Here is a 19,308-nt window from a genome sequence, read left to right as displayed (position 1 = left end):
AAAATCCGGGAAAGTTGATGTTGACATCGTGATGGTATGCATTTCAATGTAGGGAGCCCCGTGAACAGCTAATTGCATCAAAAAAAGCAGCCGCGTCTGGCTGCTTTTTTGCAGCCAGTTTTTATTGTTTTGCGCTTTTTACAAGATTTCTACAAATCTGTTAGAGAAAAGATGCAGCACCCTGGGACACACTGAATGCACAAAATGTAAGTGTTATTCCTCTGGTTTTAGATGCAAAAAAGTGTTGCTGTCTCTTTTATTTGGTTGCAGTTCTACCGAGGTTACAAAATGCATATGCAAATGGGAGCGCGGGCGCTCCCGTCGGTATTAAAGTTACAGGGCAGAACAATGTCAAATAGCACAAGCTTATGATCTGAAAATACAGCATCACAAATCATTAAGTTGGAAATAGACAGCCCATATGATAAAACGAGGTCAAGTGTATGACCACGTTCCTGTGTGGGCCCAGACACCCAATGCGTAAAATTAAAAGAATCAATCAAATTTAAAAAGTCCTTAACCACTGGTTTGTCAGGACACCACACATGTATGTTAAAAATCACCAACAATAAGGACCTGATCATATTTGGGCATAATATCTGCCAACAGTTCAGAAAAGGCATTTAAAAAGTCCTTATTGTATCTGGGTGGCCTGTAAATAACAGCACACAACACAGGGTGAGCGCGGCCCAGCTCAAATAGACTCAGTTCAAAGCTAGAGGAAGAAAGCAATAGGGACAGCGACTTACATTTATACATGTTCCAAAAGTCGCTATTCCTCCCCCACGGCCTGATGTCCGAGGACAGTTTAAATAGTCACAATCAGGCAGTAATAGTTCTGAGAAAATGCTGAAGTCACAACACTCACCCAGGTCCCCGTCACACAAAGGAAATCCAATCCATTTGAAGTGAAGAAATCCTTAAGAATAAAAGTTTTATTTGAAAGGGATCTAGCATTTACCAAACCAATCCTAACAGGAACCGGCGGGGCTGGGTCGCTAGTGCTGCAAACACCCCGACGGAGAGCCCAGAGATTCCTCAAATCCACTCCCTGCTGCTTGGAGCTACATGAGGAAAAGTGGCAAGGCTGCGACCACTACAACAGTTCCTCTGAGCCGGCTACAGGCACCAGCCAGGTGTAGACACCAACGCAAGCAGACAAGATAGTGACAGACGGCATGCCATACACACTGGCGCCGTCTTGCCTAATTTCCTTCATTTCTTTCAGCATGTTGGTGGATTGATTGTTCATGTCTTCTTTCAGCAAGCTGATTGCTTTGAGAATATCGCAGTTGGTCGGTGCCTCTTGTGCTTCATCCGGGGTAGCCAGCGCTGTCCTGATAGCATTAGCCATATCTACATTGGCCCCACTCTCTTGTAGAGCCATTTTAACCGGTTGTTGGCCAAGTTTAGTGATCTTCGGTGGCATGATGACCAGTAAAGGTTTTCACGTTAAAGAAAAACAGACGAAGTTGCAATTATTGGTTCGACTTATGGATTGTTTTAAAGGATTTAGCAGCGAGCCATACGTACATGCACCTTTTCATTAAGACACCATAACCGGAAGCCCCAGGCCTAGTGAGTATTTAACCAAGCTAGCATCTCTGAGTAGCTCCTCCGGCTCCAACAGAGAACCAGCATCGTGGCCATGGTGACAACCAAAATAGATACATATTTTTGAGATAAGAGTTTATTGGGAGTTTCAGTTTATTGGACTTTTCTTTGTTTTTCCGTGTTGATGTCTCATGATGTTCGTGTGTGTCCTTAATGTTACATACATTTAGAACATAATGCTGTTGTCTTGTGAACAGTAGGTTGTTGAATACAATTTTTTTAATGGTATAACCCATATTTGTTGAGGTCTTATTATACAATAGTTACTGTTGCAACTGACAAAGTATGAAAAACTAATGATAGAACCAATGAAAACTAAACTAAAACTAAGCATTAAACCAAAAATAAAAACTAGCAAAACCACTCGCCACAACCACCTCAAAAACTAACTGAAACTAACTGAATTAGAGAAAAAAAAGTTAAAACAGATGGTCTGGACCCCGCTTTTCTTAGAAATCGGCCATTCAAAGTCTCCACTAGTCATTTTGAGTATCTTGGGATAAATATTACAAGGGATCCAAAGCTCCTTTTTAAACATAACTTTCTGGATCTGATTAATAAACTTAAATCAATGGTGGACAAGTGGAAACTCCTCCCGCTTTCCTTGATTGGCCGCATTAACATTGTCAAGATGGTTGTCCTCCCAAAATTTACTTATCTTCTTCAAAATATACCCATTTATCTTACTGTTTCATTTTTCAAGATGATAGATTCAATTATCATTCCTTTTGTCTGGGCTGTTAAACATCCTCGAATCTCAAAATCACACCTACAGAAACCTACTGCTGAGGGTGGCCTCGGGCTCCCGGTTTTTCACCATTATTATTGGGCCTGTAATGCCAGAATCTGGGTTTTCTGGAGTCATATCTATGCGGGGGATAAAGAGGTGGACTCACTATTACCTAATTGGCTGCTGAATAAAAATCTTGCCTCCTTAGCCTTTACTAGTTCCTCCCTAGCGGCTGCACTGTTTTCCAATGTGTCTTTGCCTTTCCAACAACTGAAGGATAATTTCGTGCTAAAAAATTCATTTAGGATTCTCAAGCAAATAAAGACTGTTCTGGGTCTCCCTGGCTTCTCCATTTATGCACCCATTTTTCAGAGCATTTAAACCAGGCACAATGGATGCAGTCTTTAAGCACTGGGTAAATAAGGGCATAGCTGTTATTAAGGATCTCTATATTAGTAATCATTTGGCCTCCTTCATGCAGCTCCAATCAAAATTTGGTCTCCCTTCTAGCCACTTTTTCAGATACTTGCAAGTTTGTAACTTTTTCAGACAGCACTTCTTCCACTTTGAAACTCTACCTGAGCAGCATAGCTTCTATGAGCTTATGAAAAAGCCCCCTACCTCTAAACATTTCTCATTTTGTCAATCTTTTTAGTTCGACCCCATCTTCAAAACACATTAAAGAGGCCTGGACTTTTGATATACTAGGTGAAATTTCAGATGAGCTGTGGGATAAGAGTCTGTCGAGAATCAAAACCTGTTCCATCAATTCCAGACTGCAGCTTATTCAATTCAAAGTTGTCCATCGGCTGCACTTTTCTAAAACCAAACTTAATAAACTATTTCCCTCTGTCTCTCCAACTTGTGATAGATATAAATCAGATGATGAGACTCTGGATCATCTGTTCTGTTCCTGCAGTAGCCTTGTGGACTTCTGGTGCAAGATATTTCAATTTTATAGTAATGTTTATGGCAGACCCCTGATAACCATCTGATAATTTTGGGTTGTTCTGAATTCTCTCTTACTCTTCTTATGTCTATCCAGCAGGCTCTTATATTTGGTTTGGTGGTCGCAAAGCGGGTTATTCTAAGGGGATGGAAATCTCCTACCCCTCCCTGCTTCAAAAAATGGCTTAATGAGATGGTCTCCTGTATTTATCTCGAAGAGATTCAATACTCTCTGTCAGACAGTCATCATAAATTCCTTGATGTCTGGAGTCCTTTCAATAGGCATATACAAAGTAGTGTGCAAAATTGATTATCCTGATCATTTGTTTGTGGTTATTTGTATATATATATATATATTTTTTTTTTGCTCTCTCATCTTTACCATTATCTTACTTTCACCCTATATTAATACTGTGTTGTTTTATGGTGCGCTGTTTGAATCACATTGGTTTCTGAGCTGCCTGTTGTCCCTTATGACTCTTTCCCGTGCTTAATTACACACTTTGGTCCGACATGCACATTTTTATCCTCTGTTGTCAATACACTAGCTGGCTGACACTGTTTATTGTTTTTTTTTTTTTGTTTTTTTTCTTTTGTTTTCTTTTGTTTTTTTAACTTTCCTTGTAATGTTTTGATTTTTTTATTTATTTTTTGTCTGCTTTAGCTGTTAAATTCTGAGAAATTATAAATAAAGTATTAAAAAAAAAAAAAGTTAAAATGAAATAAATCTAAACTAGAATGTACACTGCCTGGCCACAAAAAAAAAAGTCGCCACCTGGATTTAACTAAGCAAATAAATACGAGTCTGCTATTGGATAATTACTGCATGGGCAATTATCTTTCAGCTGGCAACAAGTTATTTAACCCCAGCTGGTGCAATGAGTTGCTTCTCATTTCTTAACCTTGTCTGGACACGGAAGCCGAAGCGCACAAACGTGGGAGAACACACTCCCCTTTCTTGTGCTGCAAATACATTTTACGGTCCAAACCAAACTACTGCAGCATCTGTGTGCAGCACAGAGGTAAACACAGACAGCGATTAGAGCAAGACGACAAGTACGCACTTTGTGTCCTTTTATATGTGATGTGAACTGATATAAAGCAGCAAGTTCAGCCTTAGAGCCCAACCTAATTCACAGCCGTGAAAATTGCTTCGCTTTTCTCATGTAATACACATGTAATATGGTAGAACGTGATGTTGAGATGGCAGAGTCACGCCCTTCTGCCACTTTCATCACGCATTCTTGGTTCGAGACCAGCTAGTTTGTGGGGCCGGAGTTGAACCCGTTTTTCGGCCGAGCAACGAGTGCTTCCACAGTGGAAAACCCGCCTAACGGTTCAAATAAAGGCACCAGCTCCAGAACCCTGTTGGTGGGAAAGAGGCTAGAGGGTCCCCAGCCAGTCCCTGCTTTCACCATTTGTTGTCTTTCTGCACTGTCAATAAACTAGGCGAGTCTCCATCTTGGGTCCTCTTTATTCCTAACAAGACACTTTTTCAAAAAGGAAAGTTTTAAGCCTAATCTTAAATATAGACGGTGTCTGTCTCCCAAATCCAAAGATGGTTCCACAGAACAGGGGCCTGAAAGCTGAAGGCTCTGCCTCCCAGACCTTGTATGTGAGAAGAATTTTAAATTCTATTCTGGATTTAACCAAGAGCCAATGAAGAGAAGCCAATATGGGAGAAATCTGCTCTCTCTTTCTAGTCCCTGTCAGTACTCTAGCTGCAGCATTTTGAATAAGCTGAAGGCTTTTCAGGGAGCCTTTAGGACAGACTAATAATAATGAATTACAATAGTCCAGCCTAAAAGTAAATGCATGAATTAGCTTTTCAACACCACTCTAAGACAGGATGTTTCTAATTTTAGGAATATTGCACAAATGAAAAAAAGCGGTCCTACATATTTGTTTAATATGTGCATTGAAGGACAAATCCTGGTCAAAAATTACTCCAAGATTTCTCACAGTGTTACTGGAGGCCAAAGTAATGCCATCCAGAGTAAGTATCTGGTTGGACACCATGTTTCTAAGAAATGTGGTGCCGAGCACAAGAACTTCAGTTTTATCTGAATTTAGAAGCAGGAAATTAGAGGTCATTCAGGCCTTTATGTCTTTGAGACATTCCTGCAGTTTAACTAATGGATGTGTGTCATCTGGCTTCATGCATAGATAAAGCTAGGTATCATATGCATCAACGAAAATTTATGCAATGCTTTCTAATAGTACTGCCTAAGGGAAGCATATATAATGTAAATAAAATTGGTCCTAACACAGAACCCTGTGGAACTCCATAATTAACCTTAGTGTGTGAAGAAGACTCCCCATTTACGTGAACAAAATGGAGTCTATGAGATAAATATGATTCAAACCACTGCGGTGCAGTACCTTTAATACCTATAGTATGCTCTAATCTCTGTAATAAAATGTTATGATCAACAGTATCAAAGCTGCACTGAGGTCCAACAGGACAAGAACAGAGATGAGTCCACTGTCAGAGGCTCTAAGAAGATCATTTGTAACCTTCACTAATGCTGTTTCTGTACTGTGATGAATTCTGAAACCTGACTGAAACTCTTCAAATAAACCGTTCCTCTGCAGATGATCAGTTAGCTGTTTTACAACTACTCTTTCAAGAATCTTTGAGAGAAAAGGAAGGTTGGAGATTGGCCTATAATTAATTAAAACAGCTGGGTCAAGTGATGGCTTTTTAAGTAGCGATTTAATTACAGCCACCTTGAAGGCCTGTGGTACATATCTAATTAAAAAAGACATATTGATCATTTTTAAGATTGAAGCATCAACTTAGGTCTCACACTTACAGTGCACCTTTCTACTCAGGTGAGCACTCAGAGAGCTTTGTACTAGTGTGATTCATCCCCACCCACACACAAACACACACAGAAACACAATAATCATCCTCATCTCATCCTTAAGCACATTAAGCCTGATGTTTTTTGTTCCTCCTCACTGCACATTGTATCAAATTACTTGATAAAATGTAAAAGAAAACAAAAAATAAAATAAAAATCCACACTTTTAAAGCACTTTAACAGATGTATTTACTAAGTGGGAAAATCAGCATAATGCCACAATAGTAAAACTATGCCAATATGAGGGGAAAGTTCTGTGGATGAGCTACTGTTGCTAATAAACTGTAAGAGCGGCTGATGACTGAGTAGGTTTAGAAGGCTAGAGAGGGAGCATGGGTGCTCAGTGAGAGGTTGGCAGGCTTGAGGCTTAAAGGACCAGTTTGTAGCAACTGGTGGCATCTTGCAGCTAGTATTAAATACCCACCACCTGGCTGCAACTTAAATGTAAAAACATGCCTTTTCTTCATGACAGTATTAGGCTTGTCCCACTGGGCTACTATAGAAACTCCAAGTGTAGATGGCTGGGTCTAAGCTAACAAATACACATTTATAGTTACTTATAAGTATGAAAGCTATATTTGATTTCTGAAAATAGATCTCACTAAATCTTATACACAGCACAGGTATTACAGCAGGGATCAGAGGATAGTCTGCATTTGGCAGGAGACAAGGAGCACCACACCCATAGATACACATTCACAGAGACAGAAAACACAGGGGAGGAGTTCAGAAACCAAATTTACACCATAATATAAAGAGGAGAGCTTGAAGTACATACATGTAGTAGTCAAAACTTGACCTCAGTAACAGAGACATCCTTTTCGGGCAGACTGAAGTTCATTGACATGGCTAAGGTAATTAACACACACTTAACACTATTATATACTTAACACTATTACATACTACATAATATTAGGATTTTAAATGGTGATGATTGTAGGTGAAAATGGTTGGCTGCTGCGGCGCAGCAGGTGTGGAAAGCAGCCAAAGCCGCCGGAGACAAATTCAACAAGAAGTGGAAGCATTGTTCCAAAAATAGAAACCGTACGCAGTAAACCACAGAAAACGATGATGGATTTTATTCTACATGTTCCTGGCCTATTTTCGTCTATGTTGGCCCGTATATTTGTGCGTAATCTGGCGATCAGCGGCCGGCACTGTTGCCAACTTTTGTGTAACAAAACTTGCTGTGGGCTGTCTCAAAAGTTACTAAAGGACGAATCGAGGTCCGGGTGTGTGTGTGTGTGCTGTCCCCCTCAGTGCCAAAGAGAGGTCCGGGCGATGCCACAGCGTACAAGCAGTACGAGCGATGTATGTACACAAAACACGGTGACAGCGGAGATTTCAGGTTTCCGGTGTTGTGTCAAAAAGGGATTTCCTTTTTTTTTTTTTTTAATTAAAAAAAATTTTTTTAATTGCTTATATCGGTAAATAGACAGGTGCACAGGATTTATGAAGGGCTTATATATAAAATGAAAAAAATGACTTGCTCTTACCTTCATTAATAAAGAATATATTGTAGCATCTGTTAAGAAGTTGAAGAAAATGGCAAGAGATTGCCAGCAAAAGTTGCCCTTTTATTAACAATTAAATGGTTGCTGTGTGACGCAACCAAAACAAAACAGTAACAACAACGAGACTGACTCGGATAATGACGGGAGGGAACCCGGCATGCTCGCCCAACTGTTCAACTCAGACACTGAAGATGAGGAATTTGATGGATTTGTGGAAGATGAATTATTTAAAATGTGAGTGTATTTTTCTGTAGTTACAACTGAACAATACTCTGTTATTGTGAATGAGTTGAATAAAGTTCGACTTACCTGACGCTTTGGTTTCGTTCTACATATGTTTTATCATGCGTCTGATCGGAAGGTCAGCGGTTCGATTCCTGGCTACTCCAGGGTACATGCCAATGTATCCTTGGGCAAGATACTTAACCCCAAGTTGCTCTGTCCTGTCTGAGTATGAATGTGTGTGAATGCTAGTTAATTAAACGCACTTAGCTTAGTAGAAACATGGAAGTGCTTGTATGAATGTGAGTGCATGGGTAAATGTAAATATGTTGTGTAAGCGCTTTGAGTGCTCTGACTGAGTAGAAAAGCGCTATATAAGAGCTAGTCCATTTACCATAATGTGGTTTACAAATCATTTTGTTTGTCACAATGTCAAAGGACAAATGTGTCCATACATCAGCTTTTCTCTTTCTCCCTGCTGACATTGTTTACATAACTTAGTTCTATTGGAAGTATCAACAAATCAAAGGATAGTTTGTCCTTTAGAACAAATTTGTGCAACTGTTCGTTTGATTGGATGTTTTCCTAACTTGTCCCGCCCTGTCACAAAATAAAATCAGTTCTGATTGGATTCCTCCACCAAGCATTTTCGTCTCGTTTTCATTCGTTGACGAAAGCGTCAATGAATTTGGTCATCTTTTTTATCCTTTTAGGTAGTTTTTATTTAGTTATCGTTTCGTTTTACTCATGAAAAAAGGGTCGTTGACGAAAACTATGACGAAAATATTTCGTCAACGAAATTACCGGTAACACTGCTGGGCTGTTGTGTTTGTAGCCCCTCCTGATGAAAAAAGAGGCAGCTCCTGTCATTCACTTCAAAGAGCCAGCTTACAGCTAAAACGTTCGCGACCGACCATGACTGTCTGCACCTGTGGCCGCGCGAGCGCTGCTGTGCTTAATTGGGTAAAAAAAAAAAAATCTGATCACTGGCCGGTTCGGCCTGGAAATGACCGGCCGTTCGGAAAACCTCCCGATTCCCGATGGGCACCACGCCCTTCTGGGCATTGTTTTGATTGTTGGGTTTCCTCTATAATTAGAGGGTCTTGAAGCGACTGTTGTGATTGGGTGCAATATAAATACATTTGAATTTAACTGCATATTTTATTCACCGGAGAACATGAAAATATATCTAAGAAATAAGGTTACTTTGAATTTGATGGCAGCAACATGTCTCAAAGAAGTTAGAAGAGGTCCACATTACCACCATGTAGCATCCTCTTTTCTTTTAACAGTCTGTACAGATCTGGGAAACCAGCTGCAAGACTTTTGTTTGATGCTGAAGGTGACACAGTTTTGTTAAGACTAAAACCTATTGCCTTACAACTGCTTATCAAAATCATACACAAATTAAAAATGACAAACCAACTAGAAAATACTTTAAACTGTACATCAGTGCTCTACAAACCCTGTTAATGCCAGAATGCACAGTAACCAGACTGGCTGGTTGTTTACTTCAAGTAAAACAGAACCCAGATTTTAACCTTAACACAGACGACCACAAAGTAATGTAGCTAATTTAGACACTGTGAGTATTTAGCAAAAGTATCAGAAAGCTGTGGCAGGTCACAGGACAAGAAATGTTAATGAATGTGTATCACACACTGTTGTACACAAATTAAACAAAGTCAGAGACAAAAATCATCTTGAGGAAGAGGGCACTGTGAAATGAAGAAAACCTTGTTCAGAAATCACTCTGGGAGTGTTTTACTGCAGTTGTTTAGTTCATGAAGAAGTTTGATAAGTCAAACTGGACTTTGGGTATTTTTTGCAGGAGTTTATCTCATATATGTGCTTTTAAGCCATGCACATGTAGCTCTGGGTTTAAGTCATTTGGCCTTATGTAAGAAATTTTTATTTTCTTAAAACCCTCTACTGCACACATTGTGATGATACATGCTGAAAATTATTTGACATCATTTACTGATTCACTTTGGGCCATTTAATTGCCCAAACTATTTTTTTATATTTCAGTTATTTTTTCATTGCCCAACAATGGTATAAAACTACAGAGAAAATTATTAACTCATAGATCATAAGGCAACTGTTACAGAGCAATAAAAACACCAGAAGTGTTTCCAAAAATATCAACAAATGATGAAACAAAGAACTGAAAAACACTTGAAACATATATGCTCAGGTTTGTATGGCCCATTGTTATGCCATGTTGATACTCATGTTGTGAGACATTACTGTCATTCTGTGTGTGTGAAACTTCACAAAACAGTTCTTGTATGCTGTAAAACACAGGTGCACATTACATTTTATACACACTGCTTTTGGTGTTCCTGAGCGCATGTTGTGAAGACACTTAACCCACGTTGCCAAAGTATTAGTGTGGTTGTGTGGTGTGGTCGGAGAGGCCGTAGGTGCAATTTGGCAGCAAATTGGCAGCCGTGCTTCCAATTTGCACCTATGGCAAATTGTAAGCACGGTGGTGGAAGACTACATTAGTAGCCTTCCACCACCAAGTATCATTGAGGTGTGAATGAATAGTGCATGAAATTGTAAAGCATCTTTAAATATCTTGAAAAGTGTTATATAAGTCTAATTTATTATTATTTGTTCTCACATATTGTTGGCCATTGTGATGAACTGTCCAAGCGGATAGATATGATTAGGAATGGGGCCATGGGCCCCTGCTACTTCCTCTTCTCTTCATACTTTTGAGATATCCCACCTCTGGTTTGCCCTCTCTTGCTTTTCTTTTTTTGATTTGGACAGACTTTGCACAGAATGGCACACACTTTGTGCAGTTTGGGATTTGAATCCATACACGTGCATGCGGTCACTTTTTGTCATCCCATTGTCAGTGCAGTCCAGTCTGTAAAGCAGCCAGCATGTCACCACTGCCATGTATATCAAAGTAAAGGCAGTGGTACCACTTTTTTTGAGTGTTTGGGTTACCTTACCTTACCTAAGGTGCCCTAAGCCCAAGCCTATAAGTCTCCCTCTAGAAGTACCCCTTACTGCACAACGTTGCCCTGAGGCAACGAAAAGAAAAACTGAATTTCTGAAAATGCAAAATTTTTAAAAATTCAAAGAACCTGACAAAATCCCTCTCTACAACTTCATAAAGACTCCTGTATTTTTTAAATTTAGGATTTATGTCACTTTAAATGATTACTAGGGCAATTATTCATACCTTCTTCTCACACCATGTGCTGCTTGAACAATGTGTCAGAAAATGATGTCCCGCCTACAAATCATGCTTGATAGTGATTCCAACATGTTATTGGACTGAAATGTAATCCTTTTTAAAACATTCTGATTGGTTTGCATCATTTAAGTTCACATGTACTGGGCATGGGGCTTAGAAAAACTTTCTGTTGCCCCAGGGCAACGCTGTGCTGTAGAGGGTTAAGGCCCAAGCAGAGAGTGCAAAGGCCCTTTTCAATCAAACTTAATCACGAACCGAGCCAAAATTGAAAATACAGTCGCCAAACACAATTAACTATTTACTGAACAGTCTTAAACTGAAAATAATTTAATTATTGTGAATTTGAATAGCCAGAGTACGGCAACTTTTTCTGAACGCATTAAAATATAAAACTATATTTTTCTTTAAAAATAACATAGGGCAAAATGAAAATATTTTAAGCTGATGAAAATTTGCACATTTTTCAGGTAAAAAACTGTTATGTGACGTCAGCAAAAAAAAGTCAAGAAACAAAAGGCTATTTAATTTTAATTTCTCCGAGCCAGATGCATGGCTGCAAGTTCATTTGTGTTTAGGGTTAGCCTCTGAGCTGTGGAAGCTCTCAGGATGATGTGGAGATGTGCATCAGTATGGTGACTTTTTGTGTGGTTTTGTTCATCTTCACCACAGTGAAAAACTGCTACCAAACATCCAGAGCATTCAAGCAGCATGTAGGCGGCATTGGGTAATTGGGTGCAGACCACACAGTCACACTTTGTCCTCAGTGTGCCGTTACGGTGGAGTTCTATCAGTTCCATCTGGATGTTTGACAGAGCTTTCTCTACGTCAACTGCAAATGGAGCTCTGAGCAGTTCAAAGTTACATTTCTGCGCTTCAAAGTTGGCAAAGCGCCGCATAAACTCAGTAGGCAGTGTGTCCAGTTTATCACCAAAAAGCACACATAGCAGGCGGGAAAATAGACACAGGTTAACACATACTCTGCCTCCCATCTGTTTTCAAAGTCCACATTTTGTTTGGCCATTTTTGGGGGTCAGGCTAGCTTAAATGTCGTTGTCAAAAGTGCTGACCAATTTTTTTTTATCTGCTGACCACTGATCAATGTGTCATTGGCAATGTGGGAAAACGTTCGTGCACAGGTCTTGACCTGCGTGGCAGCTGTTGGAGTGCATAGTGGGATTTGTAGTATAGGATGGGAGTGCTATTTACTGGTTATTAATAATAGCTATATGAAATGATCTCGCGGGCCATATATAATTATGTCGCGGGCTGGATCTGGCTCACGGGCCTTGAATTTGATACTTGTGCCCTATAGTACTTGTTCCATTTCTTCTTATTTTTTTGTCAAATTAATCGCTTTTTGAGAACATGCTCAAAATCTCATTAAAATTTTCACACGTTTCAGGTATGGTGAAAATGTATGTATTTTAATGATTTCAGACATAGGCCTTCTAAAATGACTCTAAAGCACCCCCTAAAGACGAGCCCCTATGCCGCCTTTCACGTATAAGTATGAAATTTAGTACATATGTTTAACATATCAAAATACTCAAAACATCCTCATGGAGCGAAAGCCTACACCCTACAGGAAGTCCGCCATTTTTAATTAATTAGGTGAATTTATCTGTGTTGGCTCTGCGACTTGTCCAGGGTTTTACTCCATCCACCTAAAAAGTGGTCTAAATAAACATCAGACCTCATCAGAAATTGTGAGTTTTTGTTTAATGGCGCATCCCGGTGGCAAGTCGATTTGCCATGAAACAGGAAGTGCTTGATGAGGGGCTTGAAAAGTTCAAAAACTTATGAAATTTGTCACACGTCTCTGTCATCAAGGAAGCATTCAGGTTTAATTGTTCTAATCACTGAATGTGGCAAAATGGCTCCACATCCCCGGCTAGAAAAATCAGCCCCAGAGCGACATTTTAGCTATGTATCTGAAATTTTGCAGGCTCATGTTACATGTTGAGACATGCAACAAATTCTCTTGGAGCCATACCCAAAACCCAACAGGAAGTCAGGCAAATGTGATTTCAAAATTTTTCTCAATAAAAATGATGATGCTTCAGTACAAAAAATTGTTCATTTAACAGCACACCCTGGTGGCATTGCAGTTTGAAACGGGAAGTGGTTGTTGCGACTTGGAAAGCTTAAAAAGTCATGAAATTTGGCACACACATCTGACGTGATGAAGGCTTTTAGGTTTTATCACTCTGATTACTGAATATGGCAAAATGGCTCCACAGTGTCTCATGTAACGCTCTGAGACATGCAAAAAAGTCTCTTGGAGCGTTTGACTGGTGTAGCATTCCCGACTGAATGATGGTCTCTTATACTCAGGGCTGGACTGGGACAAAAAATCGGCCCTGGCATTTTTGGCTCAGACCGGCCCACAACTATGTCTTAAAAGCATTTGACACTGTCTTACTCTTATTCAATATGGGCACACCTTTTGTTAATACTTTTATACTTTTTTTTACACTTACTTTAGTAATGCTTAAATTACAAAGCTTTTACTTATCATTTAGCTTTTTAAAAATCTGTTATTTCACCTGTTTGAGTGTTTTTCAAACACGTTTAACCACAGCATAGAGGCAACAAATTCAAGCTACTATGCAGCCTTTCAACACACCTTTAAACCAAAATATCTAAAATGTTATGATGCCTAAAATTGACACTTGCTGCTCATTCAACACTTCTTGGCTTTGACCGCTTGCTATGGCTGCCGTGGCTGGCAGATTTTGGGAAGTATGCAAATACTAGGGATATTCAGTATCGCTATCGGGTCCGATACTGGCCTAAATTACTGGATCGGATATCAGAAAGAAATAAAAAATGCAATCCGATCCGATCCACATTAGCTGCATTACAGTTTTCGGTCATCTTCTTCTTCTTGTGGGTTTGCGGTTGACCAAACCAGCTTAGAGCTGCATTACCGCCACCTACTGGAATGGAGTGGGGGCTCAGGAGTTAGAAAAAACCCTCAGATTCTATGAAGTTCTCCGTCGCTGCGACGGATTCCTTTAACACTGAGTGGATCATCGCTGACATGTTTTTCCGCCTCCACCGCTCTCTGCATGTTTGTGTGTTGTGCTCGCTGTGCTGAGAATCAGCTGTTATTTTTTTCTCTACTTCAGCTCCGGGACATACTGCTAGCGAGCGCAGCTATTAGCACTAGCGGTCATCCAGTACCGGAAGAACCCCTTCCCCGTCAAAATATTTTTGATACTTTAATCCCTGATTAGTGACTAAATATAGATCTGCAGTGGAAACGTATTTAGGAGAATGCTTGTAAATATAAAGCATTACAACATTACGTTCACACAGCCCCCAGTTTTTCAACATAAACACTGATGACGCAACAGCAGCAGTCAGCTGATTTACGTGCAGTCTGTCTGCACAAGTGCAAAGAGGCGGAGCCGGCGCGCTCAGGTGGAGTGGACTAAATGTTTTTCTAGTGTCCAAATGAAGCTTTTTCCCTCTGTAACCTCAATTAAACTTTTACTGGGAAACAGCTGGAGATCCTTCATCAATCAACTGATCAGTAAGTGAAGAAAAGAGATTTTTGTAGCTGCTTCATCCACCCTGTTTATTTCACACAGGGAAAAAATGCAGTACAGAAGTTAAAATATGCACATCAACTGTTAATACGAAAAAAGTATTTCTTATCCAGTTACTTGGGTAATAGATGGAATAATCAATAGAGTGCACGATTGCTAAATTAATCAATAGTTGCAGCCCTAATGAAATTTGCAACATACCATAAGCCAATGCATCACCACCAACAGGATTCAGGTGATAGAGCGATTGTTGCAAGTAAGTAAAGTTTATTTATTAGTGCTTTACACAGACAGAAAGTCACAAAGTGCTGTATAATAATTAAAACAAAATGTCCAAAAAAAAAAAAAAAACAGATAAAACACCATGTTAAAATGTAACATTACCATATTAAAAGAAAAAGAAGAACAATAAAGTCAACAGAAAGTCTGGTTAAACAGAAAAGTTTTCAGCTGTTTTTTAAAAGATGCCACAGAGTCAACCAAAAGGAGCTGGAGTGGTAAACAGTTCCAGAACTTTGGTGCCACTGCCTGAAAAGCTCTGCCCCTCAGGTCCTTAGTCTTGTATGTGGGACAACTAAAAGATTTTGATTTTGTTGTGTGAGTGATTGTTGACTTACCTAAAATTGATCCAGGCATTTAAAAACAATTTTTAAAAATAATAATACAAAAAAGATCGGATTTGTATCGGTATCGGCGATATCCAAATGTAAAATATCGGTATCGGACATAAAAAAGTGGTATCGTGCCATCCCTAGCAAATACCAATAATATTGATACTAATCAATCACCATTGCTCATCATTCTCATGTAATAGAGCTAAAGTTACCTCCATCACCTCAAAGTCCCTGTATTATCCTAACGGTACTACCTGCTGTCTTCACCTACAGCAGAGTCGGCCTAAGCCTTGAAGGGGCCCTAAGCAATATTTAATTTGGGGCCCCCTTAATACCATTTCATGTCCTCTGAACTTAACCATTATTAATGCTGGAGGGTTAAAGTTGATCATTAATATTTTTTTAGGATGCATTACTGTTTCAGCCTTTTCAATTCAATTTTATTTATACAGCGCCAACTCACAACAAACAGGCGCCTCATGGCGCTTTATACGGTAAGGTAAAGACCCTACAATAATTACAGAGAAAACCCAACAGTCATCCTAATCTTAAAAATAGAGAGGGTGTCTGTCTCCTGAATCCAAGCTGGGAGCTGGTTCCACAGAAGAGGGGCCTGAAAGCTGAAGGCTCTGCCTCCCATTCTACTCTTAAGTATCCTAGCAACCACAAGTAAGCCAGCAGCCTGAGAGCAAAGTGCTCTATTGGGGTGATACGGGACTATAAGACAATGAAGAGAAGCCAATATGGGAGAAATCTGCTCTCTCTTTCTAGTCCCTGTCAGTACTCTAGCTGCAGCATTTTGGATAAGCTGAAGGTTTTTCAGAGAGCTTTTAGGACCGCCTGATAATAATGAATTACTATAGTCCAACCTAGAAGCAACAAATGCATGAATTAGCTTTTCAGCATCAGCCTGAGACAGAAATATTAGAGTGTAGCCTACTCATTAAATTAGTGTTGTTACAAGTGTACAAATCTGGACAGTTAGAATAGTCTCTTCTTTCTTTTAGGACATTGGCCTTTGTAAAAAATTGTAACAAACCAAAAAAAGTTTCATGACAAATGTGGATGAGCTTGGCGGCCCCCTGGTGGTCAGCCGTATATGTTGCCTATGCCTCTGGCCGGCTCTGCCTACAGCTGCTGTTGCTGGAGCATTGCAAAGGACGTGGAGGCTGCAGCAGTAAACATGTATGTGATCTTTCCACTTTTTGTAGCATCTACAGTGACACTCTTCAATTTCTTTGCACGTAACTTCTCTGCACCTCCTTTCTGCCGCTTCGGTTTCTCCACGTTCCCTCTCCTTTAACACAGGCGCTCAACACTGAAACTACTAGCGAGAGTTACGGGGACCACCCAGAGAAAGGGTGGGGCCGCTTTCATCCTATATCCTGATTGGTTCCATCCACTGTTTATATTGAAGATGAGCCAATGGGTCGCCCCCTCTGAATTGTGGGCCGGTCTCTGAAAAAAAAAAAAAGAAAAAAAGGGAAGAAAAAAGAAATGCAACAGCATCGGCCCACCGGGCAAATGCCCGGTACGCCCTATTACCAGTCCAGCCCTGCTTATACTGATGGTTCACAGAAACTTTATTAAAGACTTGAATCCTTGAAACCTTTTGTAAACACAATGTAAGAGCGAGGAAACAAATGAATCAAAGATTACTATCTTAAACTGAAATACTGATGTAACATACATCTTACTTACACATAAACCATAATTTGTACATCAAATTTGAGTTGCTGACACCCTTACTGGTAAAATAACATACAATGATAACAAAACTACAGCATCCTCATTCACTGTAACACCTTACGATCGCTAGCTTACCGCTTCTCATTACTCCATATACGGACGCGATCAAGTAACAATATGAGTGCACAGAACTTACTGCCTGAATTAAACATTAACAAACCTTGTGCCACTGTCAGCCAGGTGCTTATTAACCTTGATAACGTTCGTATTTCTTTGTTACAGGCATACTTTTACCATCGTAAATCCGACGTTACTACCGAGTCCCTTTTCCTGTTTCAGTGGTAGTTCATCTTTCAAAATAAAAGCATAAACTTCAAAACAAAATCCCGGATTCACCCATACATCAAACTTCACAAACATTTACCGCTGGAATGAGTGAAAGCACTGCTTAAACACGTCTAACCATTTGAAGGTCATTTACAACTGGTGCTTTATACCCGAAGCAAAACAGGAAGAAAGCCGTTTTAAATTTAATTTTGGTGACTTTTTTTTTTTTTTTTTTGCCATTTTTAGGCCTTTCACAAACTCCTCTGAGGGATTTCAGAAGAGCAACATGATCTTTGATGAGTTCAATCCAAAAACCTTGGTGACGTTAAATTGTGAAGCTTGTTAGTTTTCGTGAAAGAACAAAAAACTAAATTTTGGCACAATGCTATGCCAAATTTCGATCATTTGCCAAAGGACACAATATTGTCAATTCTCAAATATACATTGTCCAATCTGTCCCAAACTTCACAAGCTTGATGAGAGTCTGAGTCCGGCGACATCTATGTGCCGACATTTGCTCACACTCATAGTACCACATAGTGGCAGCAGGAAATCAGCAGTAGGTTGATAATCATCATCACATGAGCATGAAATTTTCATTGCTCCATTATATACAGCAGCATGACATGTAATTAGTGGGCACTCACCAACGCCACCTAGTGGGCATGGGAGACATTCAGTAGCTGAATGGCATAACAGCCGAACAATCTCCTGGGCTTAAAACACGTGATCTCTTGCATCCTGAGCATGCATGAACTGTAGCACTGCTTGACTATGGCATGCCTTGATGCACGCCTGGATGCAAGGGCCCTCTTATCGCTGCTTGCAGCTTTAATTGTATTTGAGTTAGTTTTTTTTTAAAAATCCAAGTACATGTTGAAATGCCTTCTGATTCAAATATGCCTGCACTGTGTATGCTCCATTTTCCTGTGGTCAGTACAACTTCAACCATTAACTTCATCGTAAAGTTTAAACCACTTTGCACCAAAACTGCCCAACCTCAAGATATCTGCTACAAGCTTGAAGTGATTGAGGGATATAATAAAAAGTCATTTTAAAAATACATGCACACTCAAATTTACAATAGGATTTATGAAGCATTTTCTCCCACTGAGACTAGACCCCAGGCCTGAGCCTTTCTGTGTGGAGTTTGTATGTCCTTCCTGTGTCTGTGTTGGGTTATCTCTGGGTAATCAGGCTTCCCCCTCACATCCAAAGACATGCATGAGGTTAGGTCAATTGGTGATTTTCATTTCATTTCTGTTTTTGGGTTTGCTATCATTTCAAAATAACCCTATGCTGTATTTGTCTCATTATACTTGGAAGGTTGGCCTATAAAATCATTTGTAACTTGATCCTATAATGTACTTTAAATGCTCAGTGATTGCAGTACTAAAATGTTATTTAAGTCATTTTTTTTTTTTTTGCTGAACATCCCCTTTTTTTTATTAGGGCTAGCTAATCCAAATCATTATCATCTGTCACGACTGGTTGGGGCTGAAGGGAGGGAGACAGAACAAAAGCCACATTGTGGAAAAGAGCCAGAGATTAATAATAACTAATAATTAAATACAGAATGGTAAAAGAGGTGAATGAAAAGAAACAATCAGTGCATCATAGGAACCCCCCAGCAGACTAGGCCTATTGCAGCATAAGTGAGGGATGGTTCTGGGTCACCTGATCAAGCCCTAACTATAAGCTTTATCAAAAAGGTTAGTCTTAAGCTTAATTTTTAAAATAGAGAGGGTGTCTATCTCCCGAATCCAAGCTGGGAGCTGGTTCCACAGAAGAGGAGCCTGAAAGCTGAAGGCGCTGCCTCCCATTCTACTCTTAAGTATCCGAGGAACCACAAGTAAGCCAGAAATCTGGGAGTGAAGTGCTCTGTTGGGGTGAAATGGTACTATGAGGTCTTTAAGATAAGATAGGGCCTGATTATTCAATACTTTGCATGTGAAGAGAAGATTTTAAATTCAATTTGGGATTTACCAAGGTGCCAATGAAGGGATGGGAAA

At 39.7% G+C, this 19,308-nt stretch overlaps 1 protein-coding gene across 1 annotated transcript in view; it reads left to right on the top strand.

The window, feature by feature from the left end:
- The first annotated feature begins 6,952 nt into the window (after nucleotides 1-6,952).
- The window catches only part of LOC115782915 (deoxynucleoside triphosphate triphosphohydrolase SAMHD1-like), a 40,752-nt gene continuing 28,396 nt past the window's right edge, over nucleotides 6,953-19,308 (top strand). Inside the window, exon 1 of the mRNA XM_030733429.1 lies at nucleotides 6,953-7,013. Coding sequence (XP_030589289.1) covers nucleotides 7,005-7,013 — 9 coding nt within the window. The 5' untranslated portion in view covers nucleotides 6,953-7,004. The remainder of the gene's footprint in view (nucleotides 7,014-19,308) is intronic.

Source organism: Archocentrus centrarchus, chromosome 7 (assembly GCF_007364275.1).
Source record: "Archocentrus centrarchus isolate MPI-CPG fArcCen1 chromosome 7, fArcCen1, whole genome shotgun sequence".
Classification (NCBI taxonomy): domain Eukaryota; kingdom Metazoa; phylum Chordata; class Actinopteri; order Cichliformes; family Cichlidae; genus Archocentrus; species Archocentrus centrarchus.
The sequence above is the reverse complement of the archived record's forward strand: the minus strand, read 5'-3'. Positions and strand labels throughout refer to the sequence as shown.